The 23,591-nt window shown below is 36.0% G+C and overlaps 1 protein-coding gene across 6 annotated transcripts in view; it reads left to right on the forward strand.

The window, feature by feature from the left end:
* Positions 1–23,591, forward strand: part of ERR (estrogen-related receptor) — a 41,376-nt gene that overhangs the window by 8,725 nt on the left and 9,060 nt on the right. For 2 of the 6 annotated variants that reach the window (XM_089738325.1, XM_089738326.1), the window contains exon 1: positions 9,726–9,927. The exons of the other annotated variants lie outside the window; for them this stretch is intronic. In XM_089738325.1, coding sequence (XP_089594451.1) covers positions 9,853–9,927 — 75 coding nt within the window. In that variant the 5' untranslated portion in view covers positions 9,726–9,852. Of the gene's footprint in view, positions 1–9,725; positions 9,928–23,591 lie in introns of those variants that run through there. 6 annotated transcript variants of the gene reach the window in all.

Raw genomic sequence — 23,591 nt, forward strand, 5'->3', positions numbered from 1 at the left:
GGGAGACAACGTTTACGCTGCGACTCCTACGAGCTTCGGTAACTGCTGAACATCAAATATAGCATCAGATAAAAGGTTTTTCGTTTATTCCCGAGAATCTATGTACATTTTTTTATTTTTTTATTGCTTAGGTGGCTGGACGAGCTCACAGCCTACCTGGTGTTAAGTGGTTACTGGAGCCCATAGACGTCTACAACGTAAATGCGCCACCCATCTTGAGACATAAGTTCTAAGGTCTCAGGTATAATTACAACGGCTGCCCCACCCTTCAAACCGAAACGCATTACTGCTTCACGGTAGAAATAAGCAGGGTGGTGGTACCTACCCGCGCGGACTCTCAAGAGGTCCTACCACCAGTAAAATGTATGTATGTATGTATGTACCATAATATGTATGTATTTGTAGATTGTCTACGGGTGCCGATTATTGATATACTCGTATTATCCATTCTTCTTCAAGGACACGAAAGAGCGTTTTCGTTGGAAAAAAACCGTAAAGTGAAGCCATAAAAAATTTGAATATTAAAAAAAACTGCACTCCAAAAACTTCCTTTTTTTCGCGTTCGGCAACGTTTACATTTCTATCTAATCTGCTGTATGCACAACGTTGCATTGTGATATAACTCGGCCTTGACTTGCATCTTATCATTTACCCAATCTTCGCACGTTGCACGTACTGACACATATTATTCATACGTATTTAATATATAGTTTTCAATTAAACATAACGAATGTTATTAATACTAAGTATCAATATATAGACATAATGATACTAAGTATCAATACTTAGTATTAAAAATATCGGAAGGGCGGCTACAAAAAAAAAACAACTCTAGAATGTGTCGAACAACTCGAAAATAAAATTTATTAATTATTTTGGAAGTTTTAAACGACTCGAGTATTTATTTTTCTTATGACGTCAATGGATGTATCATTTATTTAAAAAAAATATCTCTAGTCTCGAATTGATGTAAACATTGTTTTCTTTTAATTAATGTTACTGCATTGAACAGAGTATTAAAGATGATAAAATAATATGATAATATAATTTTGTGACATTACTTGATTTTCGTATTTTTTAAAAATTATATATGTTGTTAATTGTATCACTCACTATTGGGACTGAATAATTCGATACTAATAATTTTTTTGTATTAATAAAAATGTAGGTATTTTTTTTACTTAGGTATCTTTTGTAGGTAACACATATTAATAGATTTATGTACTGAGGACACGTACGTACTATATATTTTTAATTATATACAACGATATTCTGCATAAACTTGTCCATGAGCCATAGAATAATAATAAAGATAAGGCAAAAGATTCCTTGTTTAAAAATTCTAATTAAAGGAATTTTTATTGTTACGAGACTGTTCTAAAAGCGTACAAAATTATTGTCTAAACAATGACAGATCTTAGCGTGTATTACATAATGATTGTCTATATACTTTACTATGACATATTTTATTTTTCTTACTCATGCAAATTTCCATTGATTTGCGATCGAACATGCGTCGTGATTTAGCGGGAGACCTTGACAACAACGTGCTGTCTGTGATACAATATTATTATGTTGATTCTAGTTGCTTTATGCGGCGCTTTCAAATGCTTCGTTTTTATTTTGTTATTTGCACTATTAAAACTCTAACATAATCGCCGCATTATTATGATGAGAAACATTTATCGAGAATCATAACGGTTTGTAAATTGTTAGTTTTACACAATATCGCCGATCAAAAATAGTGACAATTGTTTAATGTTTATTATGATGACTATTGCGGGCTCACTTAACCAACGTGGAACGTAATCATTAACAATACGCGCGTTATGAGTTCAACATTTCGATGTTATTCGCCAAATTCGAATTATTGTGTGCGGATTGAGTGAGGCGGGAGCGAGGGGGGCGCGAGCGGGAGATTTTGGCAGTTGGCCTTGACAGTGAACCGGCGGCGCGCACACTAGCGCGTTCCTATTTTGTATTTGATCACACGCACACACACGGGCGTTATATGAAGTTATTCCACGAATTGCCTCCTCCCACACTATCAAACGACGATAGGGTTGTCTTACGCAGTTCGTCTTGTGTCCCCAGGAGAAGGGCATTATGGAACATACCATAAAAAAACGTCTTATACCTACCGATAATAAATTAACTAATTAAATAAATTTAAATATTTTTTTTATAGTGCAGATAGGTGGACTAGCTCACAGCCCACCTGTTGTTAAGTGTTTACCAGAGCCCATAGACATCTGCAACGTAAATGCCGCCACCCTCCTTGAGATGAGTTGTAAGGTCTCAGTATAGTTACAACGGCTGCCCCACCCTTCAAACCGAAACGCATTACTGCTTCAAGCCAGAAATAGGCACGGTGGTGGTACCTACCTGTGCGGACTCACAAGAGGTTTTATCACTAGCAAAAGAATCATAGATCATTGACTATAAAGCTTTTTTTTCGTCGTTCTCATTCTGGTACTATATTATCTTTCTTATATGATGTTTGAGGAGAATAATATTGGGCATCTAGGTTGGTTTTCTTTCGACGACAAGAAAATTCTAATACGGTGATAACCCTGAAAGCAAAAAAAAATAGCTAACGAATTCATTTCGAACCGTCGCGCCGTCGCTGCGTGCCTGCCCTAAGACAACATAGACGGCCTAGGGCCCCAACGGGATGTTTATCGATATTGCCGAAATATACGTCTAACGAGTCTCAAAATCTGCCTTTGTACCTACTAATGTGCGTATAACTTCATTTACCTTCAATACAACTTTGAGTTTATTAGTAGGCAGATTATTTGGTTATTCGATAAGTTAATAATTCGAAATATAAATCTGTTTTATTCGTTAACAAAGATTTGATTCGCGCTAATGTATTAGTTACTAATATTAATTGCTGTTTGCATATTTTTTGTGTGAATATCGATTTTAATGAAAAAAAAATTAAACTTTACGTCGGTCAAAGCTTAAATCAATGTATAACTGTAAATTAAATACAAATATTAATTGCTGTTTGCTTATTTTTTGTGTGAATATCGAATTTAATGAAAAAAAAAAAAAAATTTACGTCGGTCAAAGCTTAAATCAATGTATAACTGTAAATTAAATACAAATATTAATTGCTGTTTGCTTGTTTTTTTGTGTGAATATCGAATTTAATGAAAAAAAAAAAAAAATTTTACGTCGGCAAAGCTTAAATCAATGTATAACTGTAAATTAAATACAAATATTAATTGCTGTTTGCATATTTTTTGTGTGAATATCGATTTTAATGAAAAAAAAATTAAACTTTACGTCGGTCAAAGCTTAAATCAATGTATAACTGTAAATTAAATACAAATATTAATTGCTGTTTGCTTATTTTTTGTGTGAATATCGAATTTAATGAAAAAAAAAAAAAAATTACGTCGGTCAAAGCTTAAATCAATGTATAACTGTAAATTAAATACAAATATTAATTGCTGTTTGCTTATTTTTTTGTGTGAATATCGAATTTAATGAAAAAAAAAAAAAATTTTACGTCGGCAAAGCTTAAATCAATGTATAACTGTAAATTAAATACAAATATTAATTGCTGTTTGCTTATTTTTTGTGTGAATATCGAATTTAATGAAAAAAAAAATTAAACTTTACGTAAAAATTTTACGTCGGTCAAAGCTTAAATCAATGTATCACTGTAAATTAAATACAAATATTAATTGCTGTTTGCTTATTTTTTGTGTGAATATCGATTTTAATGAAAAAAAATAATTAAACTTTACGTCGGTCAAAGCTTAAATCAATGTATCCACTGTAAATTAAATACAAAATTGATTGTTATAGTTGATAACGCAGTGCACGTATGCATAGATAAACAATTGAAAATCCCAAGTCGTTATTTATTCCCGATTTCGATTATGCATAATACCAAACGATACCTATTACTATTGTACCCAGTATAGTACCTAGTTTAGATAAATACTAATGCGAATTAATTTGGTATGGTAAACCTGCTACACAAAATAAGAAAGAAGCGAACAATATTTATAAGAGGATCCGCTGAATGCAAACAGCGAAGGGTCGATCTTTGTGGCGAGACTTGCGGGAGCCCTATGTCCGGCAGTGGACGTCTGTGGACTGATAGAATAGAATAACAAGACTTATACGAAGTAGATTGGCATTACCACTTAACAACAGGTGGGCTGTGAGCTCGTCCATCCATCTAAGCAATAAAAAAAAATAAAAAAAATACTACGATTCGTCCTATTTTTGCCGCGTATCAGACATGCTTTTTTTGTCTTGAAGGGCGGCCGTTATACTAATACAATTGAGAGGTAGATGGCGGTATTCACATGTGATGTCTATGGACTACGGCAGTTACATATAGTACTTTTTTTTATAAAATTTAAGTTTCCCTATATTACGATATTGTTTTTTTTTATTTAGCTTAGTGGGTTGGACGAGCTTACGGCTCAACTGTTGTTAAGTCGTAACCGGAGCCCATAGACATCTCCACCTACACCTATATCTACGTAAATTCCACCACACACCTCGAGACATGAATTGTAAAGTCTCAATTTTTAAACAGTACAACGGCTGCCCCAGCCTTCGAACCGAAACTCATTACTGCTTCACGGCATTTTATTTAATATGGGACATCAATATTTATGTTTAATAAAACGGATGGGTGAAGGGAATAAAGAATTCACTTGCATATAACTACCTTTATCTGTGATTCCGGGGTACTTGACTGAAGAAAATGATACTGCCGCATATAAAATGCAGCAGTTTCATGATCAAGTTACGCAAACGGACTCCACAATATTTAGAACGATATTAACGGCTCTTAGCTATTTCAATCTTTTAGAAACGTACAGAATAAAGTATATGCGATGCATAGGATATTAAATGAACTGTTTTCGTTGTGTAGTTTTGAAAAATGCAGTCGACCGCCAATTATTTTCGTATCGTTAGGATCTGTTTCAAGGTCCTCCATACCTAATCTATACTTAATATTATAAAGCTGAAGAGTTTGTTTGTTTGAACGCGCTAATCTCAGGAACTGCTGGTTCGATTTGAAAAATTCTTTCAGTGTTAGATAGCCTGTTTATCGAGGAAGGCTATATAACAGGATAGTATAGAGGACGAGGATAGGCTATATAACATCACGCTAAGACCAATACTAGCGGAGCACCAATAAAGAATGTTTCAAAATCGGCGTTATTTTGACTTTTTGAGAGCTTCCGCTGCGTTGCGCTGCAGAAACGGTTAAAGGTTCGCTAAAATAGTGTATGACAGAATTGTTCCCCATTAAAAGATCTAAGAAAAAGTCCGCGGCAGCATATGTCTGTATGTTAAGGTTGGCTTACTATAACGTTTTTTATGCTAACCAAATTTGTTCTAAAATAAAGCATTATTTGTGAACTATTCTACGCGGACGAAGTCGCGGGCAAAAGCTAGTCGACGTTATAAAATACATAATAAATATGTATTATTCGGAATAAGTTCGTCTGCTTTTTGCGCGTCTCACAGTATAGGTACAACCCTATGACATCATCCAGGAACTACAAAGTTTCGTTTTTCATTTTAATTATTCTTTTATTCTTTGTTCTTATATTTTGTGTGTTTGTGGTAGATTAGTGTTATAAGGGGTTCCGTAGTTTGCATACAATTGATCTAGTTATACACTTATGACGTCCGTCACGTATACAGATGAAATTTTGTGGGAATATATCTCGTTTTTACCATCGCACCGCCCGCCACCGGAGTAGAGTTCATCCATACTACCTGGAGCCACTGCGGTCATCCACAGTGCGTTTCCAGAGGTCTTTTTTGCCACGTACCATCCGGCTATGGAATGAGCTCCCCTCCACGGTGTTTCCCGAGCGCTATGACATGACCTTCTTCAAACGAGGCTTGTGGAGAGTATTAAGCGGTAGGCAGCGGCTTGCCTCTGCCCCAGGCATTGCTGAAGTCCATGGGCGACGCTAACCATTCACCATCAGGTGGGCCATGTGCTCGTCTGCCTACAAAGGCAATAAAAAAAAAAAAATATTTGGCGCTGAATACGGTGGGGTGAAATTACGAGAACAATGATTAGAGGTCGAAGGTGGAAGAATAAGTACGTGTGAATACTTTAGCTGTTTGAGCGTGATCCGTTGATAAATCGTTTCGTCGTATATAAAAAAATATAAAAAAAACTTCCAGTCATGGATAGGCCTATGTCAATATATAGACTAATGCCTATACTTATTGACCTGTCCATACTTTCACTTTTAATGCGTCGTCCGCTAACATATTATTGTCCCAAACGTTCCTTTCGTTTTCAAATGCTTCGAGTTCTCGTTTTTTATTAGTCCCGTCTATTGTTTGTAGATTTCTCATAGCGTTTCAAGGGCATCTGCGTTTGCTTCCTTCCACGTCTGCCCGCTATTGATTTATTCGTCGAGTTTTTTTTTTTTTGACTCATTTCAAAATAATTTCAAGGTCTTTTATAATGTCTCGAACTTTCGATGCTAAATTAGAACATTGAGCGGAATCAGATTTTAATTAGGCCACGTATGATTTGTCTAGAAGGCTGGAATTAGTGAATATCATCCCTGAATTGGTAATGACGTTTCAAATTGTCTATATAAAAATGATGAAATTGTAGAAAAAATGATGGTAGTGTTAGCGCAATATGCAGATGTCGTCCCATAGACAGCCCACTGAGTTTGCCTTCGCCTGATCTTCTCAGTGGGAAGCATTGCTCCTGCTAGGGCTAGTGTTAGCAAATTCTCTCAGGTTGAGCCCGTGAGCTCACCTACACATCCGGGCGTAACTGGAATACCCTCTTAGGCTACCAATAAATAAGTAGGAAAAAATATATATTGTATGTCGGTCAATAACACTTTAGTCCGTTACCTACTACGAAAACTGACAATCATTCCGAACATCGAAAATAATGAAATGAAAATATATAAATGTACTAGCTACTTACTAGTGGACCTGACTGATGTCCTGTATACGTAACGTGGCCATTTATATTTTTACTCAAAACGGGGCGTTGGTTTATTTGGGACTTTTTTTTCTATTTTTTTTCCCACCTGTGCTGATGATAGCCTGATGATAGAGAGACTATTTCAGCTTCACCCTAACATGTAGGTGTGCTCACGGGGCTCAAACCGGAAGTGTTGCTAACACTGGCCTTGGCGAGAGCAGTGCTTCGCAGAATCTACCACCGGAAAGCTATTTGGGACAATTGACACATTGGGACATTACGTGATGGAAAAAAACAGTACTTTTTAAAGTTATTATTCGGAAAAGTTAGCTTGAAAATTACGAATTAAAGAACATAATATTATCGTCTTCTCGCATTTAAACTGTATAATCTCAAAACTTACTAATTTTACAGGAGAGTGTTTTAAAGGTTTCACATGTGATATTTTTAATATTAATCATCATTGCAACATTTATTTTTTATCTTTTACCAGTTACATTATCTGTCTTTTAAAGTAAGATACAATTATGTATTAATTTTGTTAATAGTAGTCAAAATATAGGTAAACTAAAACTAAACTACGCTCTTTTGAAATTTTTTTATGAGAAAAATACTGGTGATTCTAAATTATCCGCATTTAAACTCAATTTCGAATATTTTTGGAAATTGTGCACTTTTAATGCGAAAAGACGATATATGTATCTATACTCAAGATGTTTAGTTATATTTATATTTATTTTTATTAGAGGTACAATTTGCTTTAATATAGCTTACACCGCTTGTGTTTGGCCAAAAACGGGACAATTTTCCGTTCCAGAGTTCATTTCGGGGACACCGGGATTCGTAATTATAAAAAGGGACTGTCCCGTTCAAAACGGGACGTCTGGTCACGTTATGCATACACAAAATGAATGAATACATACACAAAAATTCATTCAAGTCGATCCAGCCGTTTAGTTGCAGTACAGATAAATAATCTAGATACCGACAGCAGCGCCATCTGCCGGGCTGATTTGTGAATCTAAAGCATCCAGAGCGCCACCCAAACGCATACAAAAAAAATCACTTAAATCGGTCCAGCAATTAAGGAGGAGCTTAGTGACATACGACACTACAGTACAGTTTTACTGGTGGTAGGATCTCTTGTGAGTCCGCGCGAGTAGGTACCACCACCCTACTTATTTCTGCAGTGAAGCAGTAATGTGTTTCGGTTTGGAGGGTGGGGCAGCCGTTGTAACTATACTTGAGACCTTAGAACTTATATCTCAAGGTGGGTGGCGCATTTACGTCATAGATATATATGGGCTCCAGTAACCATTTAACACCAGGTGGGCTGTGAGCTCGTCCACACATCAAAGCAATAAAAAAAAAGTAGAACACGTACAGTAGAATTATATATATAAAGAGAAGATGATTACACACACGATCTCACAAACTAAATTCTGTTTTAGTTGTGTACGTGTGTTTCGATGCCTCCAATGAACACTACTCTAACTCAAAAATTTGAAATTTTCGTTTTTCATGCAAATCGCTTCACTATTTTAAAAGTATTACAAATTATATTGATGGGGCTCGAAGCAAGAGTAAATCAGATAGTTACACAAAAAAAAAACCATCAATATATCTGCAATAACAAAGATTTTATCAACTTTTTTCGTTTAAACGCTCCTCCTGTAAACCTAGGAATTTTTGGAGTTAGCGTAGTGTTCATTGGAGGCATCGATTTGTAGTATAAACTTAAAATACCAGGTAGGTGCAAAATTTAAGCTTATCGTCCGAAAACTTTGATGCTTTGCATACAAAATTCTCGTTGGCCTTGCAAGGTATGACTCGTATGACGCGAGTGTATAATTTATACATTTATACCTACTATAAATACCTTATATATTATACACACCTAGTACATTATTTTGACGACGGCAATAATTAAAGTTTTTGACAAAAAAATAATACCCACAATAATACATTGAAATTTAAAAAAAAACGTGAATGATGTTTGTTCGTGGAAAATTTTCTTACAAATTAATTAAAGTTGTATTACGAATCACGAGTCCATTTCAATATGTTTTAGGGTTCGTATTGTCACTTGATAAGATAAGTATATAGGCCATTTCCAACTCGAAATCGTAAACTACAGAACCAAATACATAATTAAATACCCATAAAATAATACCTACTAGAGATCTATTCGTTTCAAAATATTAAATTATAAAAATACTAGCGACCCGCCCTCGCTTCGCTTCGGAAACTGTAATTTATTATTGATTTCTCCACTATTTAATGGATGTTATTATACATATAAACCTTCCTCTTCAATCACTCTATCTATTAAAAAAAACACCATCAAAATCCGTTGCGTAGTTTTAAAGATTTAAGCATACATAAGGATATAGGGACAGAGAAAGCGACTTTGTTTTATACTATGCAGTGATTACGATTAATTATTTAAAAATACTACAGACTTAAAAAAAAAATTAAAAAGATATCTATATACAATTTACGTGTGTAGGTATATTGTCAACAGAATTCATATAATATAATGTTCGTTTTGTTTACGGCTCATGTCGTGTGAAGCGACCGACCAATGGCAGAATACGGCCCTTGGCAGCGCTTCAGGGAAATTTACGTTCTGCCTTCATTCGTCGAATCTGAGGCGAAGGGACCAATCTGCATGGGTTCGTTCGCATGTGGCGCTGGGGGGGCGGCGTGGCACGTGCTTGCTTGGCTCGTGGAGGGGCGCCCGAGGCGGGATCTGCGTGTACGCATTGCGTGTGCGCGGTGCGTACGCAACAGTACAACCACGACGAGGAAGCGTTACGACCGTACGCTTGGAATATGTCCGTGATAAAAAGAAAAATTAAAAAAGTACTCAAGTGAGGTGCGGTGTTAGGAAAATGCGCGGCGTTCTCGAAGATCCTTGGACTTTTTCCGATCTAACATCTGTCTTGGACGTTGTTAAGCACAAAAATGTGAGTTGTGTTTTAGATTATCAGAGTTGTGAGGGAAAATAATAATTACAAATGTGTCAAAGAAAATCTTTATAATAATACGTTTGATGTCACGATTTATGTAAGTAATGAAAATGCGCAATAAAAATTGTAGCTAAATCTAATACGCAGTTTATGGTCGAAAATACGAGTTATGACGAACAACTAATATTCAAATAGATAACTTAATCTATTCGTGTTCTAATAAGTAAATTACGTAAGCTATAACATAATTAATTGAAACATTTAAAATGTCAAAAATTTGCCGGGTAATTCTTAGATTATACGTCTATATTTGGGGGAGAGTTTTTTTTTTTTTTTTTTCGATCCACCTTTAATAGTGATACCTTTAGCTGTGTTATGTGATAAATGTACCAAAAATAGAAAGGAAAAATCAAGTACAAATTTCCACAGTAACAACACAGACCAATAGGTTCTTTTTTTTTAAAAAATCAACATCCTTGTGGATAAAAGTTAACTAATTTGTCGTTAGGTTATTTCGATAATTAATCTTTTGAAAATTTAATGTGAGAATCGAATGGGAAAAAATGACTTTGTAGAACAAGGTGCCAATGAACTCTCGTACCGTCCGCGTTTCGTGTGCATTGTAAGAGCTCTATTGTGACGGAAATTGATTTTTCGTGTCTATTTTACAGTATAACTTTTGATGTAATTTGACAGAAATCAAAATACAGTAAATATTTTTTACTGGTGACAGGACCTCTTGTGAGTCCGCGCGGGTGGGTACCACCGCCCTGCCTATTTTTGCCGTGAAGCAGTAATGCGTTTCGGTTTGAAGGGTGGGGCAGCCGTTGTAACTATACTGAGATCTTAGAACTTATATCTCAAGGTGGGTGGCGCATTTACGTTGTAGATGTCCATGGGCTCCAGTAACCACTTAACACAAAGTGGGCTGTGAGCTCGTCCACAAATCTAAGCAATAAAAAAAAATAAGATAAAGTGTGAGTGATTTTGCAATAGAAGCTTAAGATCGCTGCATTAGTTCTTAGATACGTTTATTACGGTTAGCGTGGTATGGACATGTGATGCGTAGAGAGAAAATCCATGTGACTAGGAGATATATGGAAATGGTAGTGAAGGTAGAGGGGGAAGAGGTCGACCGAAGAAGACATGGATGGAGTCTGAATCACGATATAAGAGACAGGAGTGAGTGTTCAGATGACGGCTGATAGAAGAGAATGGAAAAGAAAAATTAGCTGTGCCGACCCGACCTAGTGGGATAAGGTGAAGAAAAAGAAGATTCGTTTATTTTAGCGTTACCCAGTGTAGTAGGTACGTCCGCTGTTCGAAATAAAACCACAATTGCTTCTAGATTCCGATTTAAAAAAAAAATTATGTTTTCTTATTAACGTTTTTTTTGTGTACCTACCTAAGTGGAAAAGAACAGCAATATACAATTTTTTTTTAAACATTATAGACAATGACCTGACGTGCACCGCGCGATCGTTTGCTCATAGACGGCAAAAAAAATCGCGGTGTTCCCCGAAGGTCATTGACCCGCGTTCATGTAATAAATACTTCATTTTTTTTTTGATGGGTGGACGAGCTCGCGGGCTTCCTGATGTTACCTGATTACCGGACCCCATAGACATCTACAACGCAAATGCCGCCACCCACCTTGAGATATGAGTTCTAAGGTTTCAGTATAGTTACAACGGCTGCCCCATGTTTCAAAACGAAACGCATTACTGCTTCACGGCAGAAATAGGCACCTACCCTTGCGGACTCACACGACCACCAGTAAAGCGTATTAAATTAAATTTGCGCCCATTCCAATATAATTTGTTGTATATTTTCTTAGTTTTTACGTCAGTCTTGTCACAAATTTTCGATACTCTAGGCGCGTGTCTGAAGTCCTTCAATACACTCTTGAAGCGAGTTACGATTGCACAGTCATATAATCTTTTTCTTTTATACATTCAACACCGCTCATCGCTCCGATATCCACTTGTCGACGTTTATGAGGAATTTTACTTGGTAATTTCATTGTTTACCCTAAAACATGTTTCGTATTGTATTATTCACATATTATTACTTCGTTCTTTTTGCGTTTTAGGTCTATTGGATATCTTGAAAGTGAAAGCCTATTTATTTTCTTTAAGCGACATTTTTGCAACTTTACAGGAGAGTCATTTAAAATTTTTAAATTTGGTTAAAATATAATTACAAAAAAAAACGTTTTAGTTATTTGAACGGAGTAAACTTAATTGAAGTTCAATTAAAAACATCGAACTGTTGATCTATATCTATACTAATTATTATATATCTAATATATAAAATTCTCGTGTCACAATGTTCGTTCCCATACTCCTCCGAAATCGCTTGACCGATTCTCATGAAATTTTTTATGCATATTCAGTAAGCCTGAGAATCTGCTACTATCTATTTTTCATACCCCTAAGTGATTAGAGTTGTCCACCCCTAACATTTTTTTTTTATTTGGACATTTTTGTTTGTTATAATGAGGTATTATGTGGTTGAATGAGGTTTTGTTATTTTTATTATATATTCCCTCATCGTTCACAGCACTACATACCTCTTTCACTCATTTACCACATCCTTACACACTTACAATAAGTTAGTTTTTTTTTTCTACACTAGAAATTCTCTAGAAATCTTATATATGGCAAAACAATGTTTGCCGGGTCAGCTAGTATAATTATAAAAAGGAAAGATTTGTTTGTTTGTTTGTATTGAATAGGCTCGGAAACTACTGAACCGATTTGAAAAGTTCTTTCACTGTTTGGAAGCTACACTATTACCGAGTGATAATGTAACCCAAGGTGTAAAAAAATTACCTAAAATATTCTTTACATCGCGTGCCCTGCGAAAACTATTCATGATAGAATAAAATAATGTACTACGACTTTGTAGAACATATTATTATTTACAAAAAGTGTCGCGACAGCATATGTCTAACTATTATAGTTATGCCGCAATAAGTGTTCTTTTATTTAAAAAAATAATACGTCAAAATTAAATATCGTTGAAATTTTTGTTAAAGACCCGAGCGGAGCCGGAGCGGGCCGCTTGTGATAAATAAAGTTCACTGTGATCGCAAAGATAATTGTCGCATATTAACCAAAATGTCGCGAAATCAAATAGCCGGTTTTTATTATAATAATTGTGAGTCCGCGCGGGTAGGCACCATCACCCTGCCTATTTCTGCCGAGAAACACTAATGCGTTTCGGTTTGAAGAGTGGGGCAGCCGTTGTAACTATACTTGAGACCTTCGAACTTATATCTCAAGGTGGATGGCGCATTTACGTTGTAGATGTCTATGGGCTCCAGTAACCACTTAACAACATGTGGACTGTGAGCTCGTCCATCTATATAAGCAATAAATAAATAAAAAGCCTTTTGCCCTTCCATATGATTTTTTTTATTACTATACGTCCTTACAAGATGAAGCCCGGCTCGTTGTCGTGATGACGGAGTCTCCCCCATACTTGCCTATCGGTAGTTTTCTGGCGACAGCGTGTATTATGAAGGTTTATAATGCCTCCGAAAATTGCCTTAAAGCGGGTAGGCTAGATTTTCTAAGCAGATAAAAATATTAAAAAAATTCCACCGCCGTTCTCAATGTGACACAAGTTCGTTGACCTCGTTATATTGACAGTTGCATTTTTATCTAGAGCGTCACTTCGGTATGTATTTTAATAGATGTTAAGGATTACTTTATATTTGGGAAAAGCTATTTGTTTTGTTTCAACGAAGATTTTTTGGGTTTCTGTGGCGAAATCAGTGATGGAAGTACACCTAGGCTCCTGAAACCCCGGGCATAGGGTAACATAACTTGAAGGGCGGCAAATTTTTTGAAATGCCTTAATTTCAGAGACGAAGAAAAGAAAATCCATTGAAATGGCTAAAGAAGCGTTTTTTTAAAAAAAATCCAAATTTTAAACTTGAAATGGCTCTCCTGTAAATTTGCAAAAATGTTCAATTGCAAGCCAAATAGCTTTTCACTCCTCCACATGATGTATATTAAAACCGATATACATATACATATGTTTAAAAAGTGTCATAACGTCCGTTGGTTTCGATAAACGTTTAACGACACGCGGGCCGTGAGCTCATGTCCACCTTCCAAGTAAATTAAATGCTTAGTTTTATCTCTCAATCACTGATTTGTGTTATTGAAGCGCCCATAATGGTCTTTATAATCAGGGCAGGAGAGGGGTATTTTGAATGAAATCGATTAATTTTAACTGACACCTAAATCTATAGTCGGGACACGTTTCTTTAAGGGTCCCTTAAAAAGTAAGATCAAAATGAAAAGAGCTCACGGGATTCAACCTCAAAGGTTTTACTAACATCTGCCCTAGCAAGAGCAGTGCTTCGCTGATACTAACCCCAAATTGAAATCCCGACCCACTGAAAACATCCGACGAGTAACTCAGTGGGCGAAGAAAAGTTTCTTCTTCTTCTTCTCAGTCGTGTCACTCTTGACAGAGTGGTCGTGATCGTCATGTAGTAAAAAATAAAATAAAAGTATGTAATTAAAAACTGGGCCTTTATATAAATGTCGTAATTTATCGTCCCAGCGTGGCTGTGGGCTCAGTGCGCCTTTGGTATAACAAGAGATTCAGCAAGAAAATTGAAAATGCAAATAAAACAAATTAGTTTTTCATGTACCTACCCACTAATTTTTATTATGAACCCTATTCATTAAAACCTCAAAATACGTAATAGAAGGATGAATTGTTCTGTTATAAAGCCTTCCAATACTACTATAAAACACGAGTGCCTACAGATAAGTCGGAGATCATGTTTTGTATAAAGAACTGATTTATTAAAGAACTGATTTATAAGAAGAATTTTTTTACTGTAGACGAAACGGTGCCTCTTGTTTCGCTTTCAATATTAGGTATTCACTGCTCAATAAATATATTCCTTTCAAGTAAAATATCCGATGAAATTATTAACATTTGTCGAGAATCATCAGCGTATCTATACCCACAGAGTAATATGTAATTTATAAAAATTTTAATTGCTTTTACGGTTTCATTGTTTACAGTTTTCTTAACCGCGGTGAACGTTAGAAGTAGTTTTAATCACGTCCATGATTCACGAAGACAGACGGCCTTAAAATAAATTGATTAAAAAAAACATTCTGTTTTGCGACATTGAAATCTAAGTTTAATAGAATAATGCCGAAGGACCAAAACTGTGTAGCGTCAGACACGGGCTCATATTGCTCTAAATAAAAGAAAAAAGTTCCAATTTGTAAACAGTAAGTACATCGCATGTCTGTATCATAATTGGTACACGTGCGTGTGTACCTATTATGTCTATCCAATAAGATAGCCCCACAATCGAAATTCGACCGTAAACACTGTCTCCTCAAGATTTAGATTCATTGTACGCGTTTCTCTTTTAAAACCCTTCAATGGTTATTTAACTAAAAGATAACAGTTTGACAAACAGTGGAGAAAAAATGTAACTTAAATATTTTGTTTTTGCCTATTTACATAAACCTATTCGCGCTACCCGTCGCGTCGCTTGTGACGAAGGCCTCGGCTGGTAAACTAACCCACAGACACAGCCCACTGAGTTTCACGCCGGATCATCTCAGTGGGTCGCGTTTCCGATCCGGTGGTAAATCCTGCGAAGCACTGCTCTTGCTAGGTCAGTGCTAGCAACTTCGCTAGGTTTGAGCCCCGTGAGCTCACCTACTAGTTCGGTGACGCTGATATAGCCTCTTAAGGCTATCAGCATAGGTAGAAAAAAAACCTATTCGCGATAAGATTTTAAGCGACATTTTGCCTTGAATGCGTAAAACGTATTAAATATCTACACGGGTATAATTCGATACTTGTGGTGTATACTGTTATTTAACTTGTTCGAAATAGACTTACCAGATTTACATTTGAAACCATACATTTGTAGCTATTAAAATGCGGTTAGTGTCTTCTACATGATGGTTATTATAAAATACTCCAGGCATTTAACTTTACGAGGATTAAATTCTGGAAATCTAAAAAAAAGATGTACAAAATAATATTGATTGATTAAGTATTTACTAAAAGTAATATCTTGATCCAATAAAGACGTATCTATGAATTGGTCGAAGAAGTACGAATATTTTTTTATAGGAAACTAACAAAAAACAAACAAAAGAAATCCGTCCGACGGGGGACACATCAAAGGAAAAACAAAATTGTTATTTTTATTTAATTCCGAGCATTTTCATTTTTTTTATTTAACTTTTAAACCTTCCCTGGACTTCCACAAATAATTCAAAACCAAAATTAGCCAAATCGGTCCAGCCGTTCTCGAGTCTTAGCGAGACTAACGAACGGCAATTCATTTTTATATATAGATTATAGAATATATAGATTAATTATGATTAGATACTAAATAGTTACTTTTACACGTATATCGATATTACGTTTCTGTACTCTGTCTGTACCCATGACGTCACGTTCCTAATTGTTAATTTAAACATGTTTCTACATAGAAAAACAGTGACTAAGGACTTCCTTTGTTCTGCAAGGACACAAGATACAGACTTGTTTAACTATGTAACAATATTTAGGTAGGTTGAATTTGTAAAGTAGAAAAAAAACCTAAGTCTCGAGTCGACTACCTATTTTTTCTCTTTATTTTGAGTCGGTTCAATGATATGAGTTTACGATTGTCAAAGGGGACAATTTCTGAATATTTGAGAAGCTGACAGGCCTCTTTCAAGTCGAACACGTTGGAAATATATTCCAACATCTGGCGTATTTCTGGACATCCGTTCTAAACCTATTATTATCTGCGGTTGAGAGAACCAATAAACCTAGTCTCTGATTAACACCTATAATAACTGAGTTAAGGCAAAATCTAAGTTTCTTACCGATTTTTCCGGACTAATGAAACTGTATACCGAATCAGTGATATAGTCATTGTTATTTGAAAGCGTCCGAAAAGCTTACTTACTTCCAAAATTTTTGATTGATTCGATTTTTACGCTGGCAGTCAATAGTGATTGAAACAAATAAAAGTACAATACAGTTACTTTTTTATTTATTTATTTTTATTGCTTAGGTGGGTGGACGAGGTCACGGCCCACCTGGTGTTAAGTGGTTACCGGGCCCATAAACATCTACAACATAAATAACGCCACCCACCTTGAGATGAGTAGGTCTCACTCGGCAAAGTTACAACGGCTGCCCCACCCTTCCAACCGAAACGCATTACTGCCTCACGGCGGAAATAGGCAGGGTGGTGGTACCTACCCGTGCGGTCTCACAAGAGGTCCTACCACCAGTAGTACTAGTACAAGCTCAGGAATATAACAATAGACTGGGTAAGTCCCATCGCATCATCTGATAAGAGTAGATACTAGAGATTCTTATCTCAAAGTGGGTAGAGCGAAAATAGTATTGTCCAATAAGGGCAGTTAATGTCACCCTCGTTTTGACTATGTATGTACTTTGGCAACAGCTTAAAAGTGGAGAAGGTGGGCCGGAAGATCAATCCTTACACTTACGCCGAAAAAAATAGACTATCTGTTCTCAGCTACTTAAATTAAGAATGACGACGGAAAAACCCAGATCACGTCCGAAGTAATGTATTCGCGAAATTACGAGAAATGCAAAAACAAAAAGAATTAAAAATAAAAACTAAGGTATGCGTAATCAGAAGAACATCGTAACTTTATTTTTAAACCCTCCGCATAATTTCAGTGACAAAATAATGATTTCGAAACGAATTGCGTCATTTATGTAACCGGGGAGCGTGCAGTGAATTCATAATTTAATACTTAACGTTTATGCAACAAAGCACACACACATACACATGCATTATTAAGAGTACTTTGTACTGTATTTTTGCCTTGTTTTGTATGTTTAAGGCGATTAAAAATAGTGAAATAAAAGTGTAGCCAAAATACGGGAGCGGATGAGGCGGCGATTTTCCGCGGGCCGCCGGCGGTGCGGGGCAATCGTCGGTGCCGTAGGTCGGGCACGGTGTCGACGGCCGCGCAATGTCACCCCGCTCGGAGATATTCGGCCTCCTCGCCACCCGCCCTCACACCCCCTACCGATTCAAACATAAAACATTTCCGAAACGCAATCGAGCGGCCCCTTTGATTACAACTAAACCAGATCTTTCCATGTTTTTTATCGAGATGCCACATTGCATCTGAATCATGTTTCGATGCGTTGTGAAGTCGCGTCAATCACGTTATTTAGCGCATACGACTGATGTTATCTGTAGAAATATGTCGAATGTAGGAAAATGGCGTCTATTTAATGATTCCGTGACTTTTCTCCCACGGAAAAATATACACGAATATCTCGGCAAGTTAAGTATATCTCGGTCGAGGTAGGTCAGTAATGGAATGGTGGTTGGTTATATAACTGCCACGAGGTGGCGGCAGGTGCTTGCGAATCTTGCGTTCGTCCGCGTGATATTGGGCGATGTCGGTCGTCGACCTCTCGTTATCTGCGTTATTTGGCCCGGCTCAATGTCGGCGCAATGTCGAATCGTTCGAGTTCACAGACCTAGTCGCGACGTTGCTTTTCTCACTCGACTGTGTGTTGTTCGGCCGAATTTTATCGACACCCAAAATAAAATATACGCCAGGCTAGGTCCTTCTGGGAATTTTAGAATGTTCACTCTAACGTAGTTAAGTAAATTGTAGGTGCTTAATAGAACGGTTATAACTCAAAACGGGTGTATTGCAATATATTGAACAACAGATTTAACTGATGATATTAGCTGGTCTTATTACGGGGTCATGCTAATTAATGAAAAATCGATATATCAGAAGATGACTTCATATTTCCCTGGCATGAGATACGTCTTGATTGGCGAAATATACCAATTCCGCTAATGATTGCAGTAACACATATGTATATCATTAGTGTTATGGAAGAGACATTTGCGAGGCTATTACTTCTGGTTCTTTCGTGCCAATGGCTTCATCGTTACTGTGACATAGTCATACAGCATGTGGCATGTTAGGCGCAGTCGGTTTCTGGGCTGCGGGACGTGGCGACCTGGAACGCGCGGAAACCGTGTGGCGGTCAAGGCCGATGTCTAGACACACCCCCCGCCCGCGCATCCCCTCGACAAACACCTTCCCCACACCATTACCCCCTCCGCTGTACCTAAATTTTCAGCATTACGTGTTATCCCGGGCTCCGTTGAAATTGTTTACCCTGACCTACACCAAGCAAATTGTTGTGAACAGCGCTCATGTGAATTCTGTCGATAAGTATGACGCGTTCGTGTCGAACGTTTTAGTTTTGAATAAAACATTCTACGCTATGAAAAAAACCATGGAGCGAATTATTATACAAACCTTGAACTGGACAGCGGTTTTTAACAATGTCTCAATAATAAAAAGTTTGCGTCATTATCTGGTTTGATGATGTCGTGTAGGTTTGTTTCTTGAAAACATTATTATTTTTCATAAAATTAATATTATATTTGAAACTTATAATGACGAGATAATAAATTTGTCTTTTTTAGATAGTTTATATTTAGATGATATTGTCTTTTTCTCAAAGATGAACCTATTTTTGTAAGTTCAAGAGTTTTAGAGCAAACTTTAAAATTATAGTTTTACATAAATTTTGTAATCATCGTCGTTATAATATATTTACTGGAAATAAGAAAAAAATAACTTGAATTAAATCAAATTTTACACCAAATAGTGCAGCTTGGGTAACTAAAATTCCCTACTTTCTGAAATTTGTTAAAAATACGTAAACCTCAATGTCTAACCTTGACAGTGAACGAAGCACGTTAAGCGTTATCAAACATACATAATATTGTGTTCTTTATGTAGTAAATAAAATTCAAATAATATGATTTGTAATATTATAGTATACGACTTTAACACAAATCGTATCTTATGTATGATTAATATTAACGACATATATAATAATAATATATGTCGTTAATATTAAATTTTCAATTGAATTCTCTTAAAACCAAGCTTCTAAAGGTAGCAAAGGATTTCAATCTTCATTTAATAGTGCTAAAGTCGAGCGCCGTCGTCATCCAAACTATGATATAACTTTTTCTTTGATAATTTCCTTAAATCGGCTCCGATCTCCTGAGTGGCTATCTATGTTCCCTATAATACGATGAAATAGTTAATACGTGAATATAATGTACTACGCATTCTCTGTTTAGCGCCGGGGGTAAGTTTTGGTTTTTTATTTTAAGCCACAATTTTCTAGACTAAATGACTTGAAAAAAATCATTAACCTAATGGCTTGTTTTCTGGAACTTGGGAGTGCACGTAAGCACACTTCACGTTTATTATATACTTATTTATTTATACAAATATATTTTAGAATACAGCGTAATGTCTCTGGATATTCATTTTCAACCTAACCCAGGCATATTGACTAGTGGAAAACTCGACAAAATTGAACATGATGAATATTCAAGCAGAAATTTTAATTCTGTATTTTTAGTAAAAAACATGCGAATCGAAATAATTGTCGTCTACAACGGTATTATGTAAAGCAATAATATAGAAACAGTCCACTCAACATCTGTGCAAACTTTCGAAAGCATGCAGACTTTATACATAGACATTGTACATGTTCACGTGTGTGTTATCACGATAACAATATACGAATAAGCGTTTCTACCTAAACATTTATCAATATAGAAACGCTAAGATTGTAGCACGGAATAATAATACCTGACTAGATACTTCGAATCGTGTTGCGGTAGGTCCGGGTTGCGCATAGGCCACGCGGCTGCTTGGTGTTTTTTATTGGCGTCCATTTGTCAATTCATGAAGTTACGCCAGCGCTTGCGAGATTAGATACTTACGTAGCGCACACATGACGATGATAGCTGTATTGATACCGCTTTAGGTCGGTGTTGTTCTGTTGTATATAAATTAGATGTAATATTAAATAGGAGGACGCGCGTAATGAATTCGAATGGAAAACAAAACGCAGCGACTCTACGAAACGTGCATAAAAATTTGTTTGCTTTCGAGCTTCTAAATTTAAAACGGCATCAAGGCCACCGCAACGGAAACTAATACTGTCGCAATTTTGCATTTGAAAATTTTTATTCGAAGCGTTTGGCATTGCTGAAGTCCATGGGCGACGGTAACCACTCACCATCAGGTGCGCCGTATGCTCGTCTGCCTACAAGGGCAATAAAAAAAAAGAAACATCACTGGAATAAACTAAAAAAAGAAAAAATATATAGCGTTTATAAATTCTGGAAGAATCACGATTAATTCTTTAGTGTTATTATTATATAATATAAAAATCGATTACTTTATGGAGCGGATGCATATTTCGGAGGATGTCGATAGGATCGATATTTCGATTTCGAAATTTGGGGCGCCGCGAGCCTGCCTCAATGTCGGCGTGGTTGCGTTGCGGCGCGCTCCTCCCTCCCTCGCTAGTCAGAGTGACGTTTATCTACGAAGGTGAGACCACGGTCACACGGTCGCTGAACCCAGCAACTTATTATGAATACGTACCTATTTAATGAACAGAACACAAATAGTGTGGCGCAGTGAGGAATCAGGTGTTATTAGAATGATGCATTTTTAAATTTAACTTTAGACTACCCAACCTTTTACTGCTCGGATGATTATATTATTCGATTTCCCTCGACGAAACGGGACGAGTGAACTGCACCATAGATAGTGACATCAATTTAAACCCGCACTGACCCAGTTTCTTTTTATTTGGATCAAGCCAGCTAGCTATATTAATAAATAAGTTACAGAACAATAACAAAAGAGTTCATGTTGTCAATTATTTCATTGATTACATTAAAAATTATATAAAATGATTGTACAGTTTGTAAAAGGATTAATAATGACCTGTTTCATTCTGAACTCCGGTCGTCACGTAAACCTACATATAGGGCTTGTAACTTGTAGCTTTCTTATCTAAATGCTACAAATTTTGCTATAGATTTTAAACTTATTTGCCTTTAAGCTAATCCGAATAATTTGAAACTTTAAAACTGAACTCGAACTGAACTATCACTGAAGTTATTAACAAATCAAAATTACACACAAAAAAATAATTACAAATTTCACAAAATTTAACCTATTTATTTTTTAAACTATATAACTCATAAAATATAGAAAAAATAGTAATATACAGTTCTTTGCATAGAAAAATCCAATATTTAAATAGATGCGTTCTATGTCGATACTATATATTTTCTCCGAAAATAGATTTTCGATTTAAGGCATCCAAGCATCACCCCCGCCGGTTTTCACGCCCAAGCATTTGTGACCCATTAGCAAATGAACCAGTGACCTCTATTCCGCAGGACTCTTGCATCGATTTCTAAAATGAAACCTTTTTGTTTCTCCTAGAAGACACCTAACATTACACCTATGCGGATTTGTGTACTGTTTTGTTCGGATAATAGTATTATGATCATTTTAAATCGATTTTTCTAGAATAATGTGTCACTCGTGAGTGGAACACGCCACTGAAGCTCATTGGAATGTACAATTATTTTACGAACGTTAAAAATCACTAATTAATAATTATTCTATTATAATGAAAAAGGATTTTGTAATAATGGGGAAAACCTGTTAGTTATTGTCGGTTTGGTATTTGTCATCCTGTCATCCATCGACATCCTGTGTTTAGCATCTGCTTCAAATGTACGTGTAAGTTCTATCGGTTGATTCATCCTGCTTTTAAAAGCAAGTGAACCGTGTTTGGCTACGTTTAAGCGTTTTTTTAAAGGCTTAGAAGCCCCCAAATTTTCTCTGCACAATACAGTAGTATGCTAACAAAAGTTACAATCTTCATTAAAAACAGATGAAACATACAAAAAGAGTTTTACGGTATTTGTCAGTATTTATTTCGTCGAGTTTTTGAATATTTTTCATTTAATGTCTTGCTTGTTGTTTTTTTGCAACTTTTAACTGCAACCTTCATTCTTTTCGTTTTTTTCTTCTTTTTTCCTATCTATGCTGATAGCCTTGAGAGGCTATTTCAGCTTCACCGGGAGTGTTGCTAACACTGGCCCTAGCAAGAGCAGTGCTTCACTGAATCTACCACCGCCTCTTTTAGAATGACTGTACCGACCGTACTATCTGTTAACCGACCTACCTCACTGATTGTTCCGTTGAGTGCCGCGTGAGCCGCACGGAGAATTAGAGCAAACCACGTTTTTTTCGATATTGAATCAACATTTATTCGCGAAACGATCACTTAAAACATGGAGATTTATGTAAATATGTTTATTTGAATGTTATTTGGTCGCAACCGATTCTTTATTTGGCGTTTTCGAGTTTGTATCTTTCAGTTTTGTCGAACATCAAATGATTTGTTATTTAAAGTAATGTTTCGAGAATGTTCTCTTTTTTTTTTTTTTTTTTGTCTAATAAAGAAATGCAGACTTGATCAATCAAAGGCAAACGAAGTCTGTCTTTGTACAATTGTCTTTGTATAATTATTATACTATTGAGATATTGAATAGGTGTCTACGTAATTAAAATTAATTAAATAAGAGAGAAACATGGAAATTATCCGTCGCGAATCGAACGATTGTGTAACATCGTGCGCGCGTGTATATTTCATACAAAATGTATGCTTTTTTTTTGTTTGTTTCATAAAACTTTAAATTAAATAGATGCACTCGTGTCACCCATTAAATACGCTTGCATCAT

Source organism: Bombyx mandarina, chromosome 25 (assembly GCF_030267445.1).
Source record: "Bombyx mandarina strain Sakado chromosome 25, ASM3026744v2".
NCBI lineage: Eukaryota > Metazoa > Arthropoda > Insecta > Lepidoptera > Bombycidae > Bombyx > Bombyx mandarina.